This window comes from Lithobates pipiens, unplaced genomic scaffold (assembly GCF_037356315.1).
Source record: "Lithobates pipiens isolate NorthernLeopardFrog02 unplaced genomic scaffold, aLitPip1_a1.2 Scaffold_16, whole genome shotgun sequence".
Taxonomy (NCBI): Eukaryota; Metazoa; Chordata; class Amphibia; order Anura; family Ranidae; genus Lithobates; species Lithobates pipiens.
The window spans coordinates 221,891,769-221,916,412 of NW_027507748.1; the positions used below are offsets into that span (position 1 = coordinate 221,891,769).

At 41.1% G+C, this 24,644-nt stretch overlaps 1 protein-coding gene across 4 annotated transcripts in view; it reads right to left on the reverse strand.

Moving 5' to 3' along the window:
* Positions 1-24,644, reverse strand: part of DCAF6 (DDB1 and CUL4 associated factor 6) — a 208,167-nt gene that overhangs the window by 27,385 nt on the left and 156,138 nt on the right. For 3 of the 4 annotated variants that reach the window (XM_077481106.1, XM_077481103.1, XM_077481104.1), the window contains 4 exons: positions 23,035-23,146; positions 12,467-12,558; positions 9,759-9,993; positions 5,658-5,699 (listed from right to left, as the gene is read on the reverse strand). In XM_077481106.1, the coding sequence (XP_077337232.1) occupies positions 5,658-5,699; positions 9,759-9,993; positions 12,467-12,558; positions 23,035-23,146 (481 nt within the window). The remainder of the gene's footprint in view (positions 1-5,657; positions 5,700-9,758; positions 9,994-12,466; positions 12,559-23,034; positions 23,147-24,644) is intronic. The other variant, XM_077481105.1, reaches the window with a different exon arrangement.

Here is a 24,644-nt window from a genome sequence, read left to right on the forward strand (position 1 = left end):
CCAGGTTGCAAAAGGCGGCCCGGAGTGTGATGAGCCCACTCGAAAGTGAAAAATGGGGAGAAAGCGCTCTTTCCGAATACATCAATAAGCCACCCTGCTACAAATGAGGTTGGATCTTTTTCCTCTGTCTTCTCCGGAAGACATACAATATGTATATTTTCACGCGGCAGACAATTTTCCATGTCATCTGCTCTATTACTGGTAGCTAGCTGATGTGTGGCACAGACTTCCCGGACCACTGAATTTATCTTCAATATCGATTACTCTGCCCTCTACAACAGTCGTTAATTCCCAGATCTTTTGAAGGTTCCAGTTGGTTAACAGCTTATTAATTTTTATTTTTCAGAACTACTTATTCCACTTAATTATTTTCCTGTTGATTTTTTTCTAATCATTAATATGTATTTTTTTTTTTTTTTTACAACTATGATGAAAAGTAAAAAAAAAAAAAATAAAAAAAAAAAAAAAAACCCACACACACAAAACTTTACATTTTGCTAATTTTTGGTTTATGGATCGTATAAAAGTAAATCATTTTTGCAGGACAAGATCACCAAAAAAAAGCCCCAATTGTCATATAAACACACAAGTCTATGGAACTGCAAAATTCTCTTAAAGCAGGTCGGATGGAGGTAAACTGTAGGTCAAAGCAGATCTCTAATAGATGGATTTTACAGGGCCATATTTGGCATCTTGTTGCCCTAGGCATAATTTAATGATGACAGCCAATTGTAAAAGTTTCATCCCTTGCGTAATATGATTATTTCAGTAAAAACGAATTCTAGAATGTGAATATACTGAAAGCAGCACAGAATGCATTTTATGGGCAGAGCAGCTTTTCAACGTTGCAAACCATCAAGCAAGAGAAAGTAGAGATAGTTTTAGGTTTTCTGAAAAATAAAGAATCTGCTGACTTCTCCAAACATCCCCTTCTGCCAACAGTTCTCTTGCCATCAATGACCAGAGGTGGACGCAATAAGGAAAGAAAATAAGACAAACATTATGAATTTTAAATGTAAATTTTGAGTTATTCACCCCGATACCCAGCTACCCTAGGAACTAGTCCGCGAGTGGCATTATGGTAAAACAAGGCCATGGGATTTGTAGAAATGAAACGTTGACCTTATAGGAGACAAAAGCCACTTTCCGACCAGACCATTTTGCTGGCTTAAGACCAGACCACTTTTTGCGATTCGGCACTGCGTCGCTTTAACTGACAAATTGCACGGTCGTGCGACGTGGCTCCCAAACAAAACTGACGTCCTTTTTTCCCCACAAATAGAGCTTTTTCTTTTGGTGGTATTTGATCACCCCTGTGGTTTTTTTATTTGCACTATAAACAAAGAGCGAGCGACAATTTTGAAAAAAAAAAAACAAAAAAAAAAAAACACATTATTCTTTACTTTTTGCTATAATAAATATCCCCCAAAAATATATAAAAAAAACATTTTTTTCCTCAGTACGTATTCTTCTACATATTTTTGGTTAAAAAAAAAAAAAAAAAAAAAAAACGCAATAAGCGAATATTGATTGGTTTGCGCAAAATTTATATAGTGTGTACAAAATAGGGGATAGTTTTATGGCATTTTTATACATTTTTTTTTTTTTACTAGTGATGTCGGCGATCAGCGATTTTTATTGCGACTGCGACATTATGGCGGACACATCGGACATTTTTGGGACCAGTCATTTATACAGCAATCAGTGCTATACAAATGCAGAGATTCCTGTGTAAATGACACTGGCAGTGTAGGGGTTAAGCATGTCCTAGGGGCGTGTTACTAACTGTGGGTGGCTGGGCTGTGCGCTAGTGAACACTGATCTCTGCTCCAATCACAGGGAGCAGAGATCAGTGTCACTTGTTGCTAGGCAGAACGGGGAGATGCTGTTTACATCGGCATCTCCCCGTTCAGCCTCCCCATGAGACGATCGCGGGTATCCCCGCACGCGATGGCAGGGCGGCAATTTCAACTGGACGTACCTGTACGCCAGTTTGCCTGCCCGTGCCATTCTGCCGACGTACAATGTCGTGTGCCGGTCGGGAACTGGTTAAGCAAGTTTAAGACTTCAGTTTTCAGCTACGCTTCAAAAGAAGCCTGTTGAAAGCAGATGAAAATATAAAGCAGACATCACACACAATTTTGACAAGGTAAATATAACAAAAAATATATTTTCTAGAAAGAATAGATATGAAAAAATAAAATAATTCTGCAATCTATTTTTAGACCACAGACATATAATTACATAGTAGATAAGGTTGAATAAAGACAATAGTCCATCCAAAATGCTTCTCCTCCAATCTCATTGTGTGGACCCATGTCCTCTTACACTCCCTGAGACTGAATCGTTTTTTTCCTATGCTGGGATCACCATCGAGATATTTTTAAAATGACCATCATGTCCCCTCTTAAGGGTCGCTTCTCCAGCGAGAATACATTTTGTGCTTGTAGTTGGTCCTCATAATTGAGGTCGCCCAGGCCCCTTATTAATTTAGTTGCCCTTCACTGGTCTCCAGTTCCAACACATCCCTTCTGAGGACTGGTGACCAGAACTGAACGGAGTACTCCAGATGTGTCCTAACCAGAGTTTTATATAGATTATATATTTATATCCTTTTTTTATGCATGTTAAAATTTTGGTGTAGGGATTCTCTGCCAATTCCCCTGTTCAGTGTTTAAAGTAGGATCCCCTATGGAACTCCAAAAGGTGTGCATTTCTGCTAAAATAGTCAAATACTTGCTATTTAGGCCTTCTACTGCAGCACATCAAGGTTAAAGATCCTAACTATATGGGCATTAGATATACTTTATACAAGAAACACCCATCGCTTAACAAACTATCAGACGTCCCTCATGGCATGTGGCCAAAAAGTAGTATTACGTTTCTAAGCTTGTATTTTTTAATAAGTAATGTGGTTCACATGGTCATATCCAGTGGTGGCCCATCCACAGGGGGCGCCGAGCGCCGCGCCCCCCAGGCAGTAAAAAAAAAACGAACAATTATTATTAATATTTTTTAAATGTCCTTATGTGCACTGTGTCCGGGCGCCGGGCACAGTGCAATATGGGAAGCGCCATGTCAATGCAATCATGAGATTGCAGACGAGGCGCTTCATTTGCCCAAAAAAAAACTTGCTCCGTGGCGCAGTCGAGCGCGCCACAGCTTCCAGCGCGATGGACTGCCCGGGCGAGTGCACTGCATACACTACCGACTTCACTCAAATGTATAGCTTCCCAGACTGTTTTGATCTTTTATTAGCTATAAAACAAAAAAAAGAAGCTGAGAAGAATATAACCTACACTCCATTTTCATCATTTTGAATGTATTGCAATTGCCAATTCATTCCAGACAATGAAAACCACAATGAATGTTAAAAAAAAAAAAAAGGCAGAAGACTCTCTCATGCTCTAGTTTGTCACTCTGCATGCTATAATTTTTAGGAAAAAAAGAAGATTTTGGAATTACATTTCCTTCTGCACACTGCATTACCATATGAAGTACAGTTTTCCAGTTTTAGTATGAACAGAGAGGCACACGACTTCTTCCCCAAACACACAACGTGCATTGCACTCCGTTAGTAGAATGGTAAAACTTTGCACATGATTTGACCATCCAACAAGTACATTATTATATAGGTGGCTGGCATAATACAGCAAGCTAGTTTTACTTTATCATGAAACACAGCAGTCTAATATCTGACCTATCATTTAGGTAAGCAGAATAAAGTTGAGCTCTCTTCTAAACTATTGTATAGATAAAATATCAATTTTTATCCATTGGCACTAGCAGAGAAAACTGCAGCAAGGGCAGATCAACCTTAGGACTTTTCTTTAATAGATATGGGCAAAGAAACTCATGGAAGATGTTAAAGTGAACAGGGGCCTGCTTCCAGATCCTTTTATGCCCATACCTCGTATGCCCATACCTCGTGTGCCCATGTGCTGAATGTAGGTTCAGTGGCTACCTTCTCATAATGTTTGCATGATGTCCAAACCTCATTCAATTATGATTGCCTTCTCTGCAGAAACATCTCCCAAAATTTTAAACCTCATAAAAACTCTAAAGCCAAAGGTTTGTGGGCGCCTAACCAGTACGGTTATGTAAGATTGTTCAACATCCCATTCCAAAACCATGGGCATGAATATAGAGTTGCTCATCCCTCTTTGTAGTCATAACTGGCATCACTCTTATGGCTGGCTTCCCACAAGATTTTAGTGTAACTGAAGGAATTTGTACACATTCAGTGAAAAGAGCATTTGTGAGAGCAAGTATTGATGTTGGATGAGAAGACCTGGCTCACAATTACAGTGGATTTCTAATTTATCTTAAGGGTGAAGTCAGAACTAAAGGGCGAGGTCTCAGAGTTGCAGAAAGGATTCTATGCATGCTACTAGACATATTGCACATAAAACTCATTAAACCATGTGTTCATGGACCTGGCTTTCTGCAAATATATTCCCCAAAAACTGTTGCCAAAAGTTTTGAAGCACACTATTTTCTAAAATGGTACTGCTGTAGCATTAATGGTACACTGGGGCAAACTGAACCCACTAGTTTGGAGGGATGTCCACATACTTCTGGCCATATAGGTAGGACTAATGGTCTGGTGTAGACACATTTTTGACCATACAAAAAATGGCCATCACTTTCATGACATTAAAAAGGTTTTTGTATAAACAAGAAGCTACTTAAAAGCAGCTACAAAAATGAATTATATATATATATATATATATATATATATATATATATATATGTGTATTTCATGATGGCGTTTGTCCATGGTGTAGAAGACTAGCCTAGCTCTGAGGAAGTGGGTGTGCCCCAGAAATGCATCAGCTGTACCCCATGTTCTGTGCATGACCATGCACTGTGTTTATGGCCTTTTGTCAGTTGCATTTTGTGAGTACCCACTTTTATATAAAAATTTATTAAATTATCTTTGGTAATGCACTAGGTGTGCGTGCCTTCCATTTCTGTCTTTCTTGCAGATCCTTTCGGATTACCCCATCTGAGGAAGGCAGCATCCACCCAGTTTTGGATACCATAAATACCTTTCACACCACCATTTTATCTGACATCTGTTATTCCACACCTTGGGAGACCTATTAGCTCTGGAAGTGACCGTGTTGTCTTGGTCTCTCAAAAAACACAAGCAAGAAAAACATTTTCACACAGCACATCAAACACACACAGCTAGGTGTTTCACAAACCTAAAAATGACTGCACATAATGACAGTTTTATTATATACTCAAAGGGTTTATCTGATTTCATGCCAGCACAAGTACTCATCTATAAGGGACACGAGGAAAAACTGTTAAAGTGGAAGTTAACCCATGGATTTAAACAGTTAAAAAAAAAAAAAAAAGGCATGCCGGGAATGCTAACTGCACATTGGTTGTGCTCTCAGCCAAACTATCAAACCATCCAATGGCTGGTGTCATAACGAATCACATGTGCAGCACCATAGCAGTTGAAGATTAAACAGAGGCAAAGATGGCAGCTTCCTTGGCTGGAAACGATAGGGGAGTTTACTTCCACTTTAAGGAAGCCCTGCCAACCCTCATTGTCCAATAAAACCCTGTTGGACTGTTTTTTCAACCAGCTGTTAATATTCACTCAAGTTAGTACATTTCATAGCAGTGCAATTTACAGTTACCTCGTTAACCTATCACTTAGTGATGGACTTCCAACATTAAATCTGTCAAGGTGAGAAAAATACCACACTTCATTTAAATTTCATTGATCAACTTATAGGTCCGATTAAAATATGTCCATGATTAGATACAACTACAGTGGGGAAAATAATTATTTGATCCCCTGCAGATTTTGTATGTTTGCCCACGTACAAAGAAATGAAGATTCTATCATTTTTATCATAGGTGTATTTTAAATGATGGAGACAGAATATCAACCAAAATCCAGAAAAAACACATGATACAAATGTTATTAATTTGAGTTGCAGTTCAGTGAGTAAACACAGTAATCGATTCCCAAGCAAAACATGAATTAGGACTTGGTGGAGAAACCCTTGTTGGCAAGCACAGAGGCAAGACGTTGATTGTAGTTGGTGACCAAGATTGCACAAATCTCAGGAGGGATTTTAGTCCACTCTTCTTTACAGATCTTCTCTAAATCCTTATGGTTTCTTGGCTGTCTCTTGGCAACTTGAAGTTTCAGCTCCCTCCATAAATGTTCTATAGGATTAGGGTCTAGAGACTGACTAGGCCACTCCATGACCTTAATGTCATTCTTGAGCCCCTCTATTGTTGCCTTGGCAGTATGTTTTGGGTCATGGTCATGCTGGAAGACTCATCCATAACCCATCTTCAGTGTTCTGGCTGAGGAAAGAAGGTTCTCATCCAATCCATTGGCTCTTTTAAAACATCAAAGTTGGCCTGTACCTTTAGCAATGAAAGTCTCAAAGCATCAGAATTACATCTCTCAGTGCTTGACTGTAGGGATGGTGTTCTTAGGGTCATAGTCAGCATTTTTCTTCCTCCAAACACAGAAAGTCGAGTTAATGCCAAATAACTTAATTTTGGTCTCATATGACCACAGCACTTTCTCCCAATCCTTCTCGGAATCATTTAAAGGTTCATTGGCATGACTGTACATGTGCCTTCTTGAAGGAGATGGACTCGCCGTGTTTGGTGGAAGAAAAATGCTGACTATGGCCCTAAGAACACCATCCCTACAGTCAAGCACAGAGGTGGTAACATTATGTTTTGATGCTTTGGGGCGGTTTCTCTACTAAAAGGTATAGACTGACTTTGCCAGAATGAATGGGGCCATGTTTTGTAAAATCTTGTATGAGAACCTTCTTTCCTCAGTCAGAACAGTGAAGATGGGTCATGGATGTGCATTTCAGCATGAGAGTGACCCGAAACATATTGCCAAAGCAACAAAGGAGTGACTCAAGAAGAAACACATTAAAGGTCATGGAGTAGCCTAGCCAGTCTCCAGACCTTAATCCTATAGAAAATGTATGGAGGGAGCTGAAAATCCGAGTTGCCCAATGACAGTCAAGAAACCTTAAAGTGGATGTAAAATCACACATATATCCAGTGAAGTGAACAGCCTCAGATGATATACAGTGATAAACCAAATCTCCCTACATACGTTTTACATGCATATCTGCTGTGTTCAGCTTTATATACGGTTTAGAGAGTTCATATTGTGTTAGGAGATTTTCTCTTCCTTTTCAAACACTGCAGTGAAGTCTGGGCATACAACCAAGACAACTGGTTAGAGGAAAGACACACCCCCCCTCTCCTCATAGGTGGAAGCTTTCATAGCTGATCATTGAATAGTTCAGGGCTATGCTAATTTGTAGCAACCTCCTCAACACAAAACTCAGGCTGCTTTTATCACGTGATGGAGAACTTATTACAAGTTATCATGCTGATAACAGAAGAACGGAGCAGGACACAGCTGCAGGACATAGTGCTTTAAAGAGAGATAAAACACTGCAGATATATGTGTCCAGCGCAAATTTCATGAATCGAATTTACATCCACTTTAAGGATTTAGAGAAGATCTGTAGAGAAGAGTGGGTCAAAATCCCTCCTGAGATGTGTGGAAACCTGGTAACCAACTACAAGAAACGTCTTACCTCTGTGCTTGCCAACAAGGGTTTCTCCACCAAGTACTAAGTCATGTTTTGCTTGAGGATCAAATACTTATTTTACCCACTGAACTGCAACTCAAATTTATAACATTTGTATCATGTGTTTTTTCTGGATTTTTGGTTGATATTCTGTCTTCATCACTTAAAATACACCTATGATACAAAATATAGACCCTTCATTTCTTTGTAAATGGGCAAACTTACAAAATTTGCAGGGCATCAAATAATTATTTTTCCCACTGTATATTACATGTTTCAAATAAACATTACTGTTGATTTAAATGGGGTAACATTTATACCCAAAAGCAAACATTTATTATAATCCAGCTTACCAATACTTAGATGTGATGGCTGTATTAGTTTTCTTTTTTAGGCTTTCTTTCTTCTATTTCTATCTGGTAATCTTCAGCAAAACGTATGACTTTACATTGATGAGACAAACCACTTAGCACTGGCAGGTGTGATTAAAATGATCATCTTATTTATTCATGCAAGGCGTTTATCCCAAAAGGAAAACAACTGTTTGCTGTAACGGACTATAAATTGAGAGCTGGCGTTTGGCTTCAATTTGTTAGTGTATCTAAATCTGCTAATACATTTAACACTCTCTTCCCGTCAGACTTACAATATTGCTGTCTGCTGTGCCTCCTGTGGTGTGGTAAGTTACTCACCAGATCACCAGTTGAAAACAGGAGGGGGGTAAAGCCAAAGAAAAGAAAACTGATGCAGTCATTAATGCATTTTTGGTTTGGGGTTTAATTCTGATTTTACGGAACTGCTTTTGGTGTATCCTGTAAAACAATTTTTTTTTCAGTAGGTTTCATAAACCAACCACTGCCTAATGCTTACTGGGCTGCCCTACCTAGGCAGATTTGTACAATGGAGATATCTCAGAGCTTGAGTTCTGAGGTCTGCATATGTGCAGTGCCAATTATAATGAGTGCCCTCTCGCAGTGCCAATTATGATGGAGTGCCCTCTCTCCCTGTTGGATTTAAATTTCTTTTATAGTATTAATTTTGCAATAGGGGAACTGAAAAACCACCATGATTGTTTGGAATACCCAAAATTCCAAAAGGTGGCTTAGGACAGAGATGGGAACAAAAGGAGGGCAAATCTCATTACTGAAGTCTGTTGAGGTGGGGCCTACGACATCAACGCGCACACCTGGGAAGCAGATCTTAGGACATCAGTATGCACACCCAAATGTGGATGAACGATGTACATTGTGAGTTTAACAATCTGAAAATTCTCTTAAAGGGGGCAACAGGTTTTATTTTATTTTTTACCATAAAAGTGGTGTTAATGGAGTGGCAAGTATGATGATGGTTTTTATTTCTTTGAGCCACATGCTGTGAAAGAACCATACTGGATGGAGGCATGTGATCATTTCAGAGGTGTCCAGCAGGTACAAAAAAAATCCCTTAAAGGGCAAGGCGCTGTGAGATTTAGATCATGGGTGCTCAACCTGTGGCCCTGCAGCTGTTGCAGAATCCCATGACGCATTGCAAGTCTGACAATTATAAGCATGACTCCCAAAGGCAGAGGCATGATGGGACTTGAAGTTCCGCAACAGCCGGAGGGCCACAGGTTGAGCACTCATGATATAGGGCAATATCTTCCTCAGATGAGAGCATAAGGTGATAGGTGGTGGAACACATGGGAGTCACAGTTTATTCATGGGCACTTGTGATGAACCAACATGTTGGACTTTTATGTAGTCTTACTTTACTTGTGTTTTTTGGATCATACAGATTGGATCACTGACACTTGTGATTTACAAACATGTTGGACTGTTAGGTTGTTTTTATTCATTTCACTTGTTACTTTTGACTAGATACAGTTGTATTGTATACATTTTCCAGCACAGAGGATACAGAGGAAATTTTACAATTTTCATAAATTGTTTTTGGTGCACAACTGTTTTAGAATGCTGCACAGCACTTTATTGGCAGATATTTTTGGCAAATGTGGGAACACTTCAGTGCAGGCGGCAACACATTAGTAACTTTGAATATGAAACGTTTGGATTTTTGTTTTGTGTGTTCAGTTAATTGTGCAGGGGGTATTTCAGTATTGACAGAATTAGGTCTTGATGCAGCACACAATAAGAACTTTAGCTCTTAACTCACCTGTTTTGAGTCTGAGCTCTTGGAGGCAACCGAACTGTGTTGTCATCGCTGTCAGTTTCTCGATGGCTGGAACTTTCAGACACGTCGGACTGTGCTGCGTTTTTTGATGTCTCAGGTTGCTCATCCATACTTGAGCTTGCATTTGGTTGTTCAGAACTCATCTTTGTGCTATTTGGGTCTGTTTCCATGTTGTCGGGAAGTGCAGCCGCATCTTGTTCAGCAGAAACAGCAGTGACTAAAAAAAAAAAAAAAGTAGAATATGCATGTCAATAACATAAGGAGTTTTTTGACAAAATAAAAATGTAGATATAGATATTTAAAGATCTATATATGGAGGACATAACTTAATGCAGACAACCTATTAACCACCTCAATACCAGGCCAATTCTTACACGTCTCACATACATGTAAAAATCTACTTTTTTTTGCTAGAAAATTACTTCGAACCCCCAAACATTATATATATATATATATTTTAAGCAAAGGCCTTAGAGAATAAAATGGCGGATGTTGCAATTTTTTATGCCACATGGTATTTGCACATCGGTTTTTCAAACGCAATTTTTTTGGATATAATACGCATTAATGAATTTTATGAACATGAAAACAATATTATATACCATTTTTGGTACAATATAAAAGATGATGTTACAAAGAGTAAATAGATGGCAAACATGTCACGCTTTAAAATCGCGCATGCTCATGGAATGGTGGCAAACTACAGTACTTAAAATGATCTGTAGGACACACTTTAAAAGTCTTTGCAGGTTACCATTTTAGATTTACACAGGAGGTCTGATATTAAGGTATTTTTTTTACAGTGTTTCTTGAACCACTTCAATACTGGGCACTTTCACCCCCTTCCTTCCCAAACCAATTTTCAGTTTCGGCACTCTCGCACTTTGAATGACAATTGCGTGGTCATGCTACACTGTACCTAAATTAAATTTTTATCATTTTGTTCACACAAATAGAGCTTTCTGTTGGTGCTATTTCTTCACCACTTGGTTTTTAAATTTTTGTGATGAGTGGAAAAAAAAAAAAGAAAATTGTGAAAATTTTGAAAAAACACAATATTTTCTACTTTCCGATTTAAAAGAAATCCAATAAAATCTAATTTAGTCAAAAATTTAGGCCAGAATCTATTCTGCTACATGTCTTCGGTAAAAAAAAAAAAAAAAACCTGATAAGTGTATGATAATAGGTTTGTACGATCATCTGTGCACAGATGATCACTGGGACAGATGATTTTGGTGAGACAGGTGTTTTTACTGTGGGGACTTTTTTGGGGACACTGGGCCAATGATCAGTGTGTAAAAAGCTTTAAAAAACAGCTCATACTCACTGATCACCAGCCGGCTGCAGAGATCTGCTCTCCTCCTCCTCACTGACAAGCTCCATGTGAGGAGAAGGAGAGCCGATCCCCTAGCAACCAGCTCTCTATTTACATCACATGATGGCTAGGTTTGAACACAGTCATTATGTGATCAGGAGGGGCAATCACAGAGCCCTCCTGCCGATCCAAGATGAGCCGTGTCTGGGTGACATAAGTGCATCGGGATCAAGCAGCCGCGCGATCCCACTCCTTCCGAGGAACGTTCAGGAACATCCACTCAGAAGGAGGAGGAAGTGTCCACCTGGCCGTTTATGTGCAGTGGGCGGGGAAGTGGTTAAACATTTTGTGATTACTTTTTTGCAGTCAAAAGGAATGTAAACCTCGCTTTTGACAGCAATAGCAATGACAGATGCTCTTTATGGAGAGATCAGGGCTCTATTAGACCCCCCCATCTCTACTTTGGGCTCCAATGCAGCTGATCAGGCACAGATCAGTCTGACTGGCTGCTATGCGACCAGTAAAAAATAAAAGCCAGACCGGAAGTGACAAAATAGTCATCACTACCAGGTTCTGCCGTCACACAGTGGGAACAACAGCTTCAGTTCCCATCACAGCAAGGTCAGATCTGGATGCCGCCATGTGCATCGTTGGTGGGCTTCCCCCTCCACCACCTGTAAAAGTATTCCAGCAGCTGCCCAGAGAATCGCTGGCCCTAAAAATTGATACCAGGATCATGGTTGTAGCCTCCACCATGATCCTGGTATAACTGCTTTCCTACCGTGACATATGTATATTATGGCCGGTAGGGAAGTGGTTAAAATGGAATTCCACCCAAATAATTTTAGGAACAGGCTGAGTTTTATGGACTCTCTACCGTTCTTATATCTCTGAGGGATGCTGGCTGCAAATTCATCCTTTCATATTTTATGGTTTTGTTTCCCTTTCCATCCCCTTGTGTATGCATTGGGCATTTCCACTCCTCTTGTTGCATTCTTAATTATATGAAAGTGAAAACTATCAAGGGTGGGTTCACCTTTGTAATGGTGTGGCATGCATACACATTGGGGAACTCCAGCACAAAAAACTCACTGGAGTGACTGAGTTATAAGAGCCAGCCACTGACTCAGCTCTCCAAATTGCACTTAATAAAAAACATTGCTTTGAGTAAAGCAAAGTCTTTAGTATATTCTGCAAACACAAAAGTTTGCATTCATTCATTTAGCTACAGCCTGTTTTACCTTACGAACCATTTGTAGCCCACCAGAATATACATGCACTGTACTACACAAGTGGCAATTAAAGGTATGTATGATAAATTTATGTGAGCCACAGAGTCATTTTTATAGAACTAGTTACAATAAAAAACTAGTACCTTCCATTTCACTTGGCAAAGTGGGTTCGGGTGTAGCAGCATCATCCGAATGTCCCACTTTTACAGCTACTGAACTTGAGGCAGTGTTGCTCCTAAAAATCAAAAAAATAAATAAAAACACATTAGCTTTAAGTACCGTATATAGAAAAATTGGTGCAGGTTAAAATATATAAGAAATAACAGTTTGCTCGATAAGACCCTTCCAATCAGTTCTCCTCAATGAGCTCTGCAGAGTAACGTCAGCTCCCTGCCTACTGCGTTCTGAAAGCTCAGACAAGCTGTATAAATTATTCACTTTGAATGGCTGTAGAGACAAGAGGACTGCAGATAAACAGATGCAACTTATGTAGGAGGATTTGATTCATCTCCATGTCTCAGAGAGGATGTTCAACCACTTTACATCACAGAAGCAATAACAATTGGATAATAATTAATATTAGTAGATAATAATAGATCGTAAATAATTCTGGGCTAATAACGTGAACCTGTGCTTTGCCCATGCATGGACAGAGTAAAAAAGTTATTAAAATGCCCACTTCTGTAGCAGGCTATATTCACCTTTTCTTTCCACTCCTGCCACTCTCACTGAGTGTAGGAATTGTACCATTATTATTGTAGATAACTTACAAATGTATATAATACTGTTTAGTACTTTAGGTAGAATACATTTTAAGTATATTAGGTGACCTTAGTCCCTTATAACTATAGTCATTAAAATGACAATTAAAACATAAAACCCCAAAAATTACCATGACCACATTCTCTCAGTTTTTCAGTTTTATGTCACACATGGAGACAAAGTGGGCTAAAGCAATGCCTATAATAATGTCTGATATGGGATATAGCATGCCACCTCATTTCAGTTTAACCCCTTCATGACAGAGGGTAAAACAAATCCTAACGTCTGAAATTTTTTTTTTGCAGCTTTGACACGAGTTAGTAAAACTGTACATATCATTGCAACTACTTTGTGTATCCTGGTGTATTATGCCTCTTTTCTTCCATGACAAAAATCGGGCTTTCACTTGGAGGTAAATGTTAATGGACATGTCTCTTTTTGTATCACAAGGAAACTGACCTAAACTAGTTAAAAAAAAAAATGTCTTTTTAATTTAGCTGTAATATATTTCTTGCTACTACTATAACCTACCACCAAAAGAACAACCCAAAATAAATTGATCCTTCTTACACCATACCACATATGTAGGTTTGTTGTTTGTACCCATAGTATGGCCCAGAAACAATGGTTCCTAACCGTATCACCTGGGTTCTCCATCTCCATGGCCACCCAGTGCTTTGCTTCAAGCATGACCATGCCAGTCAGCCAGCCAGTCTAGTGAGGTGAGCCAATCTATAATAAACCCACACATCCAGAAGGCCCACTCCTCCCTGAGTTCTAGGGAGATGAAGAAGCTGAAGTTAAAGGCACGGTTTCTGGTAGGACAATATAAACTCTTGGAACAGGGATTTGATGGATTTGAAGCGGGTGGGCAAACTGATAGGGAGAGCCTGCATCAAATAGAGAATCCTGGGCAGCAACATCATCTTGAGGGCACTACAACTGCCAAACCAGGTCAAGGTGAGTGTGTGCCAATAAGGTAGATCTGTCAGCAACCTAAGAAGCAAGGGATCAAAATTGGCCACATAAAGGGCAGCAGGGTCTGGAGTTACATTGGCTCCCAAGTAACGAATGGCATCGGAAGCCCATTGGAAGGTGAAAGAGGGACAGAGACCATCAATCATGGCCTGGTCTAATGAAATTCAGGGGGCAGAGGACTTAGACAAGTCAATTGTAAAAATAGGAATGAGAGCCATACTTATGCAACAATTGAGGTAATTTGGCCAGAGTCCATCAAAAAAAAGATCAGGTCATCCAGCTTATGTACCCTGGAAGCTTTCCGGTATCCCATCATGTCGCGATCTGCCCGTACTGTATATAAAAAAGGTTTTAGGGAGAGTATAACGATTAAGGGCTACAAGGGACAGCCATTCGATAATGTGAAAAAAATCAGAACATGTTTCGTTGACCTTGACAGCATTCAAATGGCAAGAGTAGAGAGAAAAGATCCAGCCCAACATGAATAACCCCCCCAACCCAATATGCTCTTGTGAACTGCCAGTTGACCCTATCAAAAGACTTCTCCACATCCGTAAATAGCAAGAAGGGGGTGATAGGCAGTTCTGGCAGCATGAATGAAATTCACGAATATAGGATTCTAATTTCTCAAAAGTCCCGGGTCTTCTTTGTGGTATTTTTCATTTCAAGACTCGTCAAATCAACTGGTGAGGGATATGGACTGCAGGAATGCTAGTTAATCACCCAAACTCTTCTACTATGAATCCATATTGTTGTCATAGATGCAGTATGTGGTTAAACACTTACCTGCTGAAATATGCAAAACTATCCCTGAAAAAAACATCATATGGATAGGAGCACATGCTGCTCTAAAACCTGGATATATCTTTCACCAATGATGGTGCCTTTCCAGATGTGCAAGCTGCCCATTCCATATACACTAATGCACTCATATACCATCAGAAATGCAACTGAGCTCTGATAACAAGCTGGAAGGTCTCTCTCCTCTTTCCTCCAGCACCCATGGTTGCTAAAAAGTATGTCAAAATCTCCCCATTGCAGCAAAATATTTTAAATGAGCTCTGCCCCAGAAAAGACGGCGGCAACTTTTTTGTAACTGTTGTACAGTATGTGTACAGTTGGGGCAAGGGGTTAAGTAAAAAGAGCCAAACATACATACCGCCATGCACACAACAAGATGGCACACCCCTCAAGAGGGAAGTTTAAAATACATTTCTTGTCCGAGGATCACAGAAACCTTTGGGTTGTTCTGCTGCCTACAGGAGCATTGGACACCAGTCAGTCAACAAAAAACTAAGTCAGTCCCTTCTTCTACCAGGATGATTTTTGCTAGTATCCAGGATAAAATCTTTTCTTTAGCTCTGCTAAGGTAAAGACGTGCTAGCACTTTCTTTTCGTAAATTTTTTCTTTAAAGTGTTACTAGACCCACAACAGTAAAATCACTGTGGAATCTAAGGGGTTGATCCTCTGCAGAAGGCTTTTTGATCCTATCTTCTCTGATCCTTCCCTTCTTCCACTGTCTCCAATCAGTCTCTTAATAAGACAGTCTTTGGAGTCCCTCTACACATGCTCAGTTTGGTGTGTATTGCTAGTGAGCTTTTTTGCAACTCCCCCTTTCTATTCTCCTTCAACTCTGTGGCACCTGAAACTGGTTCCCTCTGTGCTTCAGAAATTGCCATCTAAAACCATTAGAGACATTTCTCACTCTACTCTCAACTGCAAGGTGGTCTGCCTTGTAGCCATCACCTCTGCAAGGCAAGTGACTGAAATGGTGACCTTATCCTGCAAAGAGCCCATTCTGGTTTGGCAAAGGGACAAAAGATGGCGTTAAGGCCCAAACCTGCTTTCCTGCCCTGGGTAGTTTGTCTTTTACCTCAATCAGGACATTGATCTTACATCCCCGTCAGTTCACCAAAAGGAAAATGTACCTTCATTGTCTGATGTGGTTCAGTTTGAGTCTCTGTCCCTTGGCTTCTTTGAGGAAGATGGATTCCCATCCTGGGTGGAGCCCTTATGGGTGCACAAGTGGTTTGTTCCTGCATCTCTAGATGGCTAAGGCAAACCTTCATTCAAGTTTATGGTCTCAAGGATATGCTCAACTACAATGAAGAGTGCATGAGCATCGTGGGAAATGTAGTTACAAAACATCTGGGGTGTCAAGGTTCGCCATCACTGCGCTACTAGATCTGAGTGCTTCTTGGGCTTTTTCAGAATCAAGCCAATGTTAGATTTGCAAGGCTGCCATTGGGTATTCTTTTATACGATTCTTAGCTATGCTAACTACTAAGAAAACTACAGGCGGCTCTGAGGAGTTTCCAGCTTTTGATTTTTTTCTTGGACCCGTTAGTGTTGATTTATGGTTTACCATGTTTCTCCACCCCCTTTCCTTCCTACAGTTGTGTTGCTTTTGGATGTCCCAAAGGTTAATGAGGGGCACAAGTCCCATGCTTCTGAATTTAGGCTCAAAACACTCAGCACTGCTTTGCTACAAACCAAAGGCTTGCCGGTGTCCATTCCTCCAGTAGGCGACTTCCTGGGGCTGTCAGTCGATAAAGAAAATACGATTTTTTTTTTTAAACCATTTAGGGATACAGGAATATATTAAATCAAATGGGAAATTATAAGGTAAGTTAACCGAGGGGGAGGCCCACAGCTTCCGAGAGATCCAATAAATGTGGAACTCTTACTAGAAGAATATCCAAAAGAAGAATTTGCTGAAGAACCAGTGGAAAAAAAAAAAAAAAAATCAGAGAGCAAGATGGAAAGGCACAAAGAATAAATCTGATGTCTCAGAACAGGACAAGTAGCACCACAAGGGAAACTACAGTTTATGAAAGGGTAAAGGACTTCAACATGGAGGAAAACCCAACAACCACCATAAGGAGACAAAAGTTGAGGGAAAGTGGTCAACAAAAAACACAAAGGTTTGTAAAGGGAAATTCCAAAGCCTAGGATATGTAATCCTTGACCTTCGGTAATACAGGAAAATGGAGTCTGCAAGAGTAATATAAATATAGAGAAGGAAAGAGAGCTTCAAATGTGAAACAAAGAAGCATGGATTCCCTTTTAGGCTGGGTCCACACCTATGCGAATTGGATGCAGGCTTCTCCACATCCAATTTGCATGATAGGAGATTGTGACCGAGTTTCTATGGAGCCAGTTCACATATCACCATAGCACCATGCACAGGAGTGCTGTGCGTCTTTGACTCCATTTCAGAGCTAAAGTCAGGAAAAAATTCAGCCCCGAATTGTCCCTGAAATTGGAGAACACCTTCAAATTATATCACATATATAGTCGGCAGTCAGTATGACAGCGATGATGGAAAAATTTTTTTTTATGGAAGAGGAATTTTGACTTAGCTGTAAATTTTATATTTTGGAGTACAGCACATGACAAAGTGTTCATAGATCATGGGTATAGGCTCGTACGTTCACGGAATTAGACACTGGTAAGGAACAGTGTAATCTGTTATTGAAGTGCCAGTGTTCACACCAGGCAAAGAAGGAATTCTAGGTATGATAGCAGATCTTCCTGGAAGTGGCTTCTCTTGCTATTCACAAGGTGTGAATAAGACTTCTTTCTCTATTTAAGACTCAGATACCCCTCTATCTTTAAAGACACAGTCTTCAATAACCATGCCAATAAAGCCATAGACTATGAAGCAGGATGGAATAGGAGGCCTTGTAAAGGCAGATGTTGCCTGTTTTGTAAAGGCCAGGGATCATCTGCTAGAAGTCTGAGTATGTCTGTGTACCAAGTTCTTCTGAGCCAGTTCGGTGTAATCTAAATAACGGTTTTCCTCCCTTATGCCGCGGACACACGATTGGAATTTCAGCCAGCAAAAGACCAATGAGAGGTTTTCATCGAAAAATGCGTGTGTATGCTCCATTGGAATTTAGCTGGCTTAACTCCTGCCAGCAAAAATTTGATAGCATGTTCTCAATTTCCCCGATGAAATTCCAATCGTGTGTATGCAATTCCGACTCGCAAAAACTCACACATGCTCAGATTCAACTACGAGATGGAAGCCATTGGCTACTAGGTATTGAACTTCCTTTAGTCCCATCGTACATCACGTACATTTTGTATGAAGAAGTAGGCATGTAGAACAAGAATCAGGAGGTTTGGGCATGCAAATGTTAAGATTATTGCCAGAGACATATTACCTGAAAGGGCAAGTTACTAATATGTGGTTTAACCCCTTCATGACCAAAGGTAAAAGAAACCTTAATATGCCCAGACTTTTCAACTTTGACACGTGTAAGTTAAATATATGATCACATCTACTACTATATCCAGGTTGATTATGCCTTGTTTTTATTTTTTTTTGACAAATTGGGTTTTCATTTGGAGGTAAGTGGCAACGGAGTCCTGATTTTTTATTTTTTTTATCATCAAAGGAAAAAAGTGGCCTAAAATAGTAGCTGTATATTTCTTGATCTTACCGTAACTTATCAAACAACCCAAAATAAATTCCCCTGCAAATGTCAATCACTGTGACCCATAAGAGAGATAGGAGGAAAAAAAGAAAGCTTTGGCCACACTTCTCTTTTAAAGGCTTCAAAGAGGCCAGCATGGCTAAAGTGGAGGCCTTCATGCATATGCGTAAAAGGTGTGAAACTTGAGAATCTTGCATTGCATTAGAGGTATTAGAGGCAAATAGTTGCGACCAGATGATGGCAGAGAACTGTATCAGTTAGCTTGAATCGGGACTTAAATAAGAACTCTAACTGATCGATGAAGTCCATGAATAGGGATGAGCTTCGTGTTCGAGTCGAACGTACGTTCGACTCGAACATTGGCTGTTCGGCCGTTCGGCGAATTCCGAACATTTGGGCCGTTCGCGTCAAAATTCGAGTCGAGGCGCAGTGCATTGCTGCCCCATGATTGGCCAAGCATGCACTGTGACCTCGCATGCTTGGCCAATCGCAGCGCCGGCAGCGGGGAGAGCCATGATTGGCCACAGGCATCCTGCCTGTGGCCAATCATAGCTCAGGCTGTGTAGTGCACGCCCCACACTATATAAGGCCGCCTTTGAGGCGGCCTCGTGTAGTGTGTTACTTAGCATCTGAAGCAGTGGGTGTTCTGTGTACCTTCAACACAGTACACACCAATCGTTTTTGGCTGATTTCCTATCTTGCTGCTGTGTAGTGGTTGTTGTCTGTGCCCTGACTGCAGTATACACCACTATATTCACCTCACCTATATAGCTAGTGATCTAGCTTTAACCACTTAACAACTGCCCATTGCCGATTAACGGCTTCAGGGCGGTTGTTTAACTCTGAGAGGCCGTTAATTAACGGCCTCCCAGAATTCTTCTCTCGTGTGCCCCGAGGTGTGCGCACTCAAGAGCATCCGTGACTGCTGGGTCGCATCACGGATCACGGTAAACGGCCGCTCATAGCGGCCGTTTACCACGTGATTGCTCCGTCAAATGACGGAGTGATCACTTGGAAACAAACCGGCGTCATGTTATGACGCCTGTTCCTCCCTCCCCTCTCTGTACCGATCGGTACAGCGGAGGGGAAAGAGATCGGTGTCAGCAGCGATGTGGGCTGCATCTGCAGTGCCCACATCGCTGCTCACCGAATTTAACCCCTCAATTCCCTGCCAATACTCTGCAATACCAGTGCATACTCTGCAGTACCCCGCCATTACTCTGCAGTACCCCGCCATTACTCTGCAGTACCCCGCCATTACTCTGCAGTGCAGTACCCCGCCATTACTCTGCAGTGCAGTACCCCGCCATTACTCTGCAGTGCAGTACCCCGCCATTACTCTGCAGTGCAGTACCCTGCCATTACTCTGCAGTAACCCCCAATACTCTGCAGTAACCCCCAATACTCTGCAGTAACCCCCAATACTCTGCAGTAACCCCCAATACTCTGCAGTAACCCCCAATACTCTGCAGTAACCCCCAATACTCTGCAGTACCCGCCATTACTCTGCAGTACCCGCCATTACTCTGCAGTACCCTGCCATTACTCTGCAGTACCCTGCCATTACTCTGTAGTACCCTGCCATTACTCTGTAGTACCCTGCTATTACTCTGTAGTACCGCGCCAATACCCCGCCAATACTCTGTAATACCCTGCCATAAATTGCCATACCCAGCCATACTCGGTGTTACCCTGAAATACCCAGCCATAGACGCCCCCCACCCCTCACCGCCCTCTGGTGCTTCTACCAACTCGCCAGTACGATCAAAGCCAGAATCTTTTTTTTTATTTTTTATTTCAGGCTTCCCAGCCTAGAGGTGAGATGTGGGGTCATATTGACCCCCCCAGATTTCACTGTAAAGAGGACCTGTCACCCCATATTCCTATTACAAGGGATGTTTACATTTCTTGTAATAGGAATAAAAGTCATCAAAAATATATTTTTGGGGAAAAAAATGTCAAACTAAAATAAATAAAGTAAAATGAACAATAAAAAAATAAAATAAAAATTAAAGCGCCCATGTCCCCATGTGCTCGCATGTGCCACACATGTGAGGTATCGCCGAGAATGTTAGAGCGAGAGCAATAATTCTAGTCCTAGACCTCCTCTGCAACTCAAAACATGTAACCAGTAAAAAAAAAATTAAAGCGTCGCCTATGGGGATTTTTTAAGTAGCGACGTTTGGCGCCATTCCACGGGCATGTGCAATTTTGAAGAGTGACATGTTTGATATCTATTTACTCAGCATAACTTCATCTTTCACTTTATGCAAACATTGGGCTAACAAGTGGTTAATAATAGAGCTTGCAGTCAGTAGTGTTAGGAGATAGTGCGTGCTGTCTGCGTGCTCTGTACCCAGTACATACCGCTATAATATAGGGCAGGCCCCTACTTTCAAACATCCAACTTACAAACATCTCCTACTTGCAAACGCAAGGAGACAGCAGCAAGTGAGATGAAAAAAGATGGACGACAAAACAAATTATACAGGGGTATAACCCTTCCCTATGTTTTCCAAAAAGCTTAAAGATAGTTTTTTTGACTGGAGCTACACTTTAAAAATGTACCGGTTGAAAATGACAAACAGATTCAACTTAACACAACAAACCTACACAGTCCCTGTCTTGTTTGCACCGCCTGTATACTGCTGTTCTGAGTATATAGGGCCTGGGGGCCACACGCATTTCCTTTTTTTAATATGGGTACAGGGTTCCCCTTAATATGCGTACAAGACCCAAATAGGCTGGTAATGGGCAGGGAGGGCTACCCATGCCATTTTTCTCAATGATTTTCAACCATATTGCAGGAACCAGATATAACATTAAAACCGCAAGCAGTTTTAAATGGTGTTATTTCCGTTTAATGTCATTTTGTGCAGGGACTGTTCTAAACACGGGAAACACGTGGCACTTCACAGGCATACTACAGACACCCCCCAGGCACCATATTTAAAGGAATATTTCACTTTTTTTTTTTCACTTTAATCGTCATTAAAATCAGTGCTCCCGCCAAAACGGCAGTTTTTAAAACTTTTTTTTGCAGTGACCCATGTCCCCTGAGGCAGGAGGCAGGTCCCCAAACCCTTTTTAGGACACTATGTTGCATATTAGCCGTTAAAATTAGCACTTTCCAATTTGAACGTTCGAGTCCCATAGACTTCAATGGGGTTCTAACGTTCGTACTGAACGCGGGGGTCGTTCGCAAGTTCTGGTGCGAACCGAACCGGGGGGTGTTCGGCTCATCCCTATCCATGAATGCAAAAATATTCAGTTCGTTCTGCACTCCTATAACCCGCTGTGGGCTGATGTCACTCAGCTGGTCCAGGCTTTGGAAAAAAGTCCAACTTTACAGTCAGGATCCACCCAGATGCCTGGACCGGCAGCTGGCTCAGCCTCTCAGTGAGCCACTGGGAGACTGAGCCAGCCGCTCCCACCCTCTCCACAGCCTGATGCTCCAGTGAGCGCTGGAGGGGCAAAGCAGACAGCTGGTGACCGACAATCATCAGCGCTCTGCAGGCCAAAGAACTGAGCGATCAGCGATCTTTGATCACGTGGGGGACAGCTGCAGAAGCCATACATCTCTTTTAATTAGGTTTCTGTGTCAGATGTAGACATTAGAGACTGGGTATACCTGACGGGTTGTACCACTGATCTAGAGAACTAAAAGGAGCAGATCACTCTGCGGCTAACCTACATGGAACACAATATCAGAAAAGTGCCAATGGCAGAGTCCAGTGTCCAAAGATCACATTCCAGTATATTGTCATCCTGTCTATAGGCTTGTTTACAAAGTGAGTCTTCAAAGACCAGTTCACACCAGAGGCTGAAATACGACTCTGGAATAGTAAAGTGCTCTACAGCTAAAAAATCAGTGTACTAGGTGCCTGGGGAGTACCACATGCAGATCCCAGAACCTGAGGGACTAAAGTATTACAAATCTAGATTGCTTTTTCCTCAGTGGAGCTGACGAGAAAGCGTTCTGCCTCTAGCGGAGACACTAGCAAATAAACGTGACCATTAAGGGTGGGGTTAGAGTGGCTAGCCATTCAATTGTGTTTACCAGTGTCCACCTCCTGAAGGCAAGCTGTATATAACCAACACGTGTGATTTATCCATCAATGGGCAGCAAAGTAACTTTGCTGGAAAACTAAATCTGGTTGACACTTCCTGTCCATTATATCCTGAAGCACCTTGCATATTACACAGATCTGTTCACATCAGCCTCTGGTTACACTCTACAGTGTCAATACCACATTTATACAATCATCACACTGTATAACTCAGTGTGCGAGTTGAAATCAATTAGCCTACCAGTATGTTTTTGTATTGTAGGAGGGTCATAAGAATTAAAAACACATAAAAGAATTGTGGAACATCATAATGGAGATGTTATTTCTGGTTCGTGCAGAACTCAGGACCCCAAGGGTGCACAGTTCTAGCACTAGCCTGCTGCTCTGAAATAAATCTTTGTACAAATTTCAAAGTACTATCATACATACTGATAAGCAATGCAATGGAACCCACTTACCATTCATCTGTGAAATCTAGTCTTATAGTACTTGTGGTAGTTCCTTCTGTACTGTAATGCAACTGCAGCACTGGTTCACTTGTCTCACTTTCTGGTCTTCGTTTACCACTCTCTGCAAGGTATAAAAAGCAGTATTTGATTAATCTGCAAACAATATCACTTCATATTTAAAATATTTAAAAGCAGAGGACGAGCTCCAGACTTTCCCTCTCAGGTTGTAAGGTGGGGAGGATTATCTAGGAGCATTGCTTTTTTGAATTTCTGTGAACCTGGTGGGACAGTACAATACTATTGATTTTTTTTCTCCTATTCCTTTGTCCTCCCAAAAGGGGTTAATTGAATTAAAAAATGTTCTTATGTTCCTGGTACCCCTCAGGCCTTATTTCTTTTTGATTATGTATTTTTCCACTACTCAAGCACAAAAGCTCAATCCTAAAATTCCTTTCAAAGTTGTCCTGAATTGTCAAGGGTCTAAATATTTGGGTTTTGGGGGACACGCTGAGGGAAAGAGTTCAGGTAGCCTTTCTACAAGAGACTCATTTCACCACCAGACATAATGAGCACATTACCAATTGTTGATACCCTCATGCTTATCACAGTACCTGTCCTGATACTAAATCTAGGGGTGCCAGCATTATCCTTGCCCATAGTCCCTGAAGCAGATGCTCGCGGCAGGTATAAGTTTGTGAAAGGCTTTCTAGAGGGACTGGAGGTGACCCTTGTGAATCTTTACATTACCAACACAGACCAGATTACTTACAGACTGCTTGCCTGGAGGATCTGGCCACTTTTGCGGAGGACACTCTTATACTGGATGGGGATAGGAATGTTGCACTTGACCCCTAGCAGAACGCTCTAGAGGCTCTTCCCACCTGTCACACATCTTCTTAGACATTTTTATCCTTATATTGGCAATCCCTTATAGGCTACATTAGAGCCAATCAAAATATTTCAGGTCTGAGAGTAAACCAGGGAGAACACAAAGTCTAGGGAATATGCAGACAACCCATTTTTATTTTGTTACGCCATTCCTCGTGGAGGAATTTAGGCAGTATAATGGGCTTTCGAACTTCAAATTAAACTTCTAGAAGTCTGAGGCCTTAAACCTCAACCTTCCACAACATATTTTAAACGCACTAAAGTCTTCCTTTGCATTTAAAATGGGCTCAACGTCATATTTTATCATGTTTTAGAACCTTCTTGACTTAATCCATTAAAGGGACCTTTACAGCAAACTTCCCACCCCTTCTGACCAAGCTCAGACAGGATTTAAGGAAATGACCTTCTGTTTCTCGTGGTTTGGAAGGAATCACACCATTAAGTCAATATCCTTCTACACTTGCTTTATCTGCTACTAACCTTTCTAACCAGTATTCCAAAAATGTCCCTTTAACAAATACGCAGAGAGTTTGGTTAGTTTTTCTGAGTCCAAAAAGTCCCACATTTTAGGTCATACTTTACTGTTCCTTCCCAAACGGTGTGGCGGTATGGGCTTCCCGGGCCACCTCAAGTACCATACAGCAGCTTGTCTCAAGAGTTTTGGATTGGTGTACTCATGATGGTGATAAATGTTGGATCCAATCAGAACAGGCTTCACTTAATTTGCCATT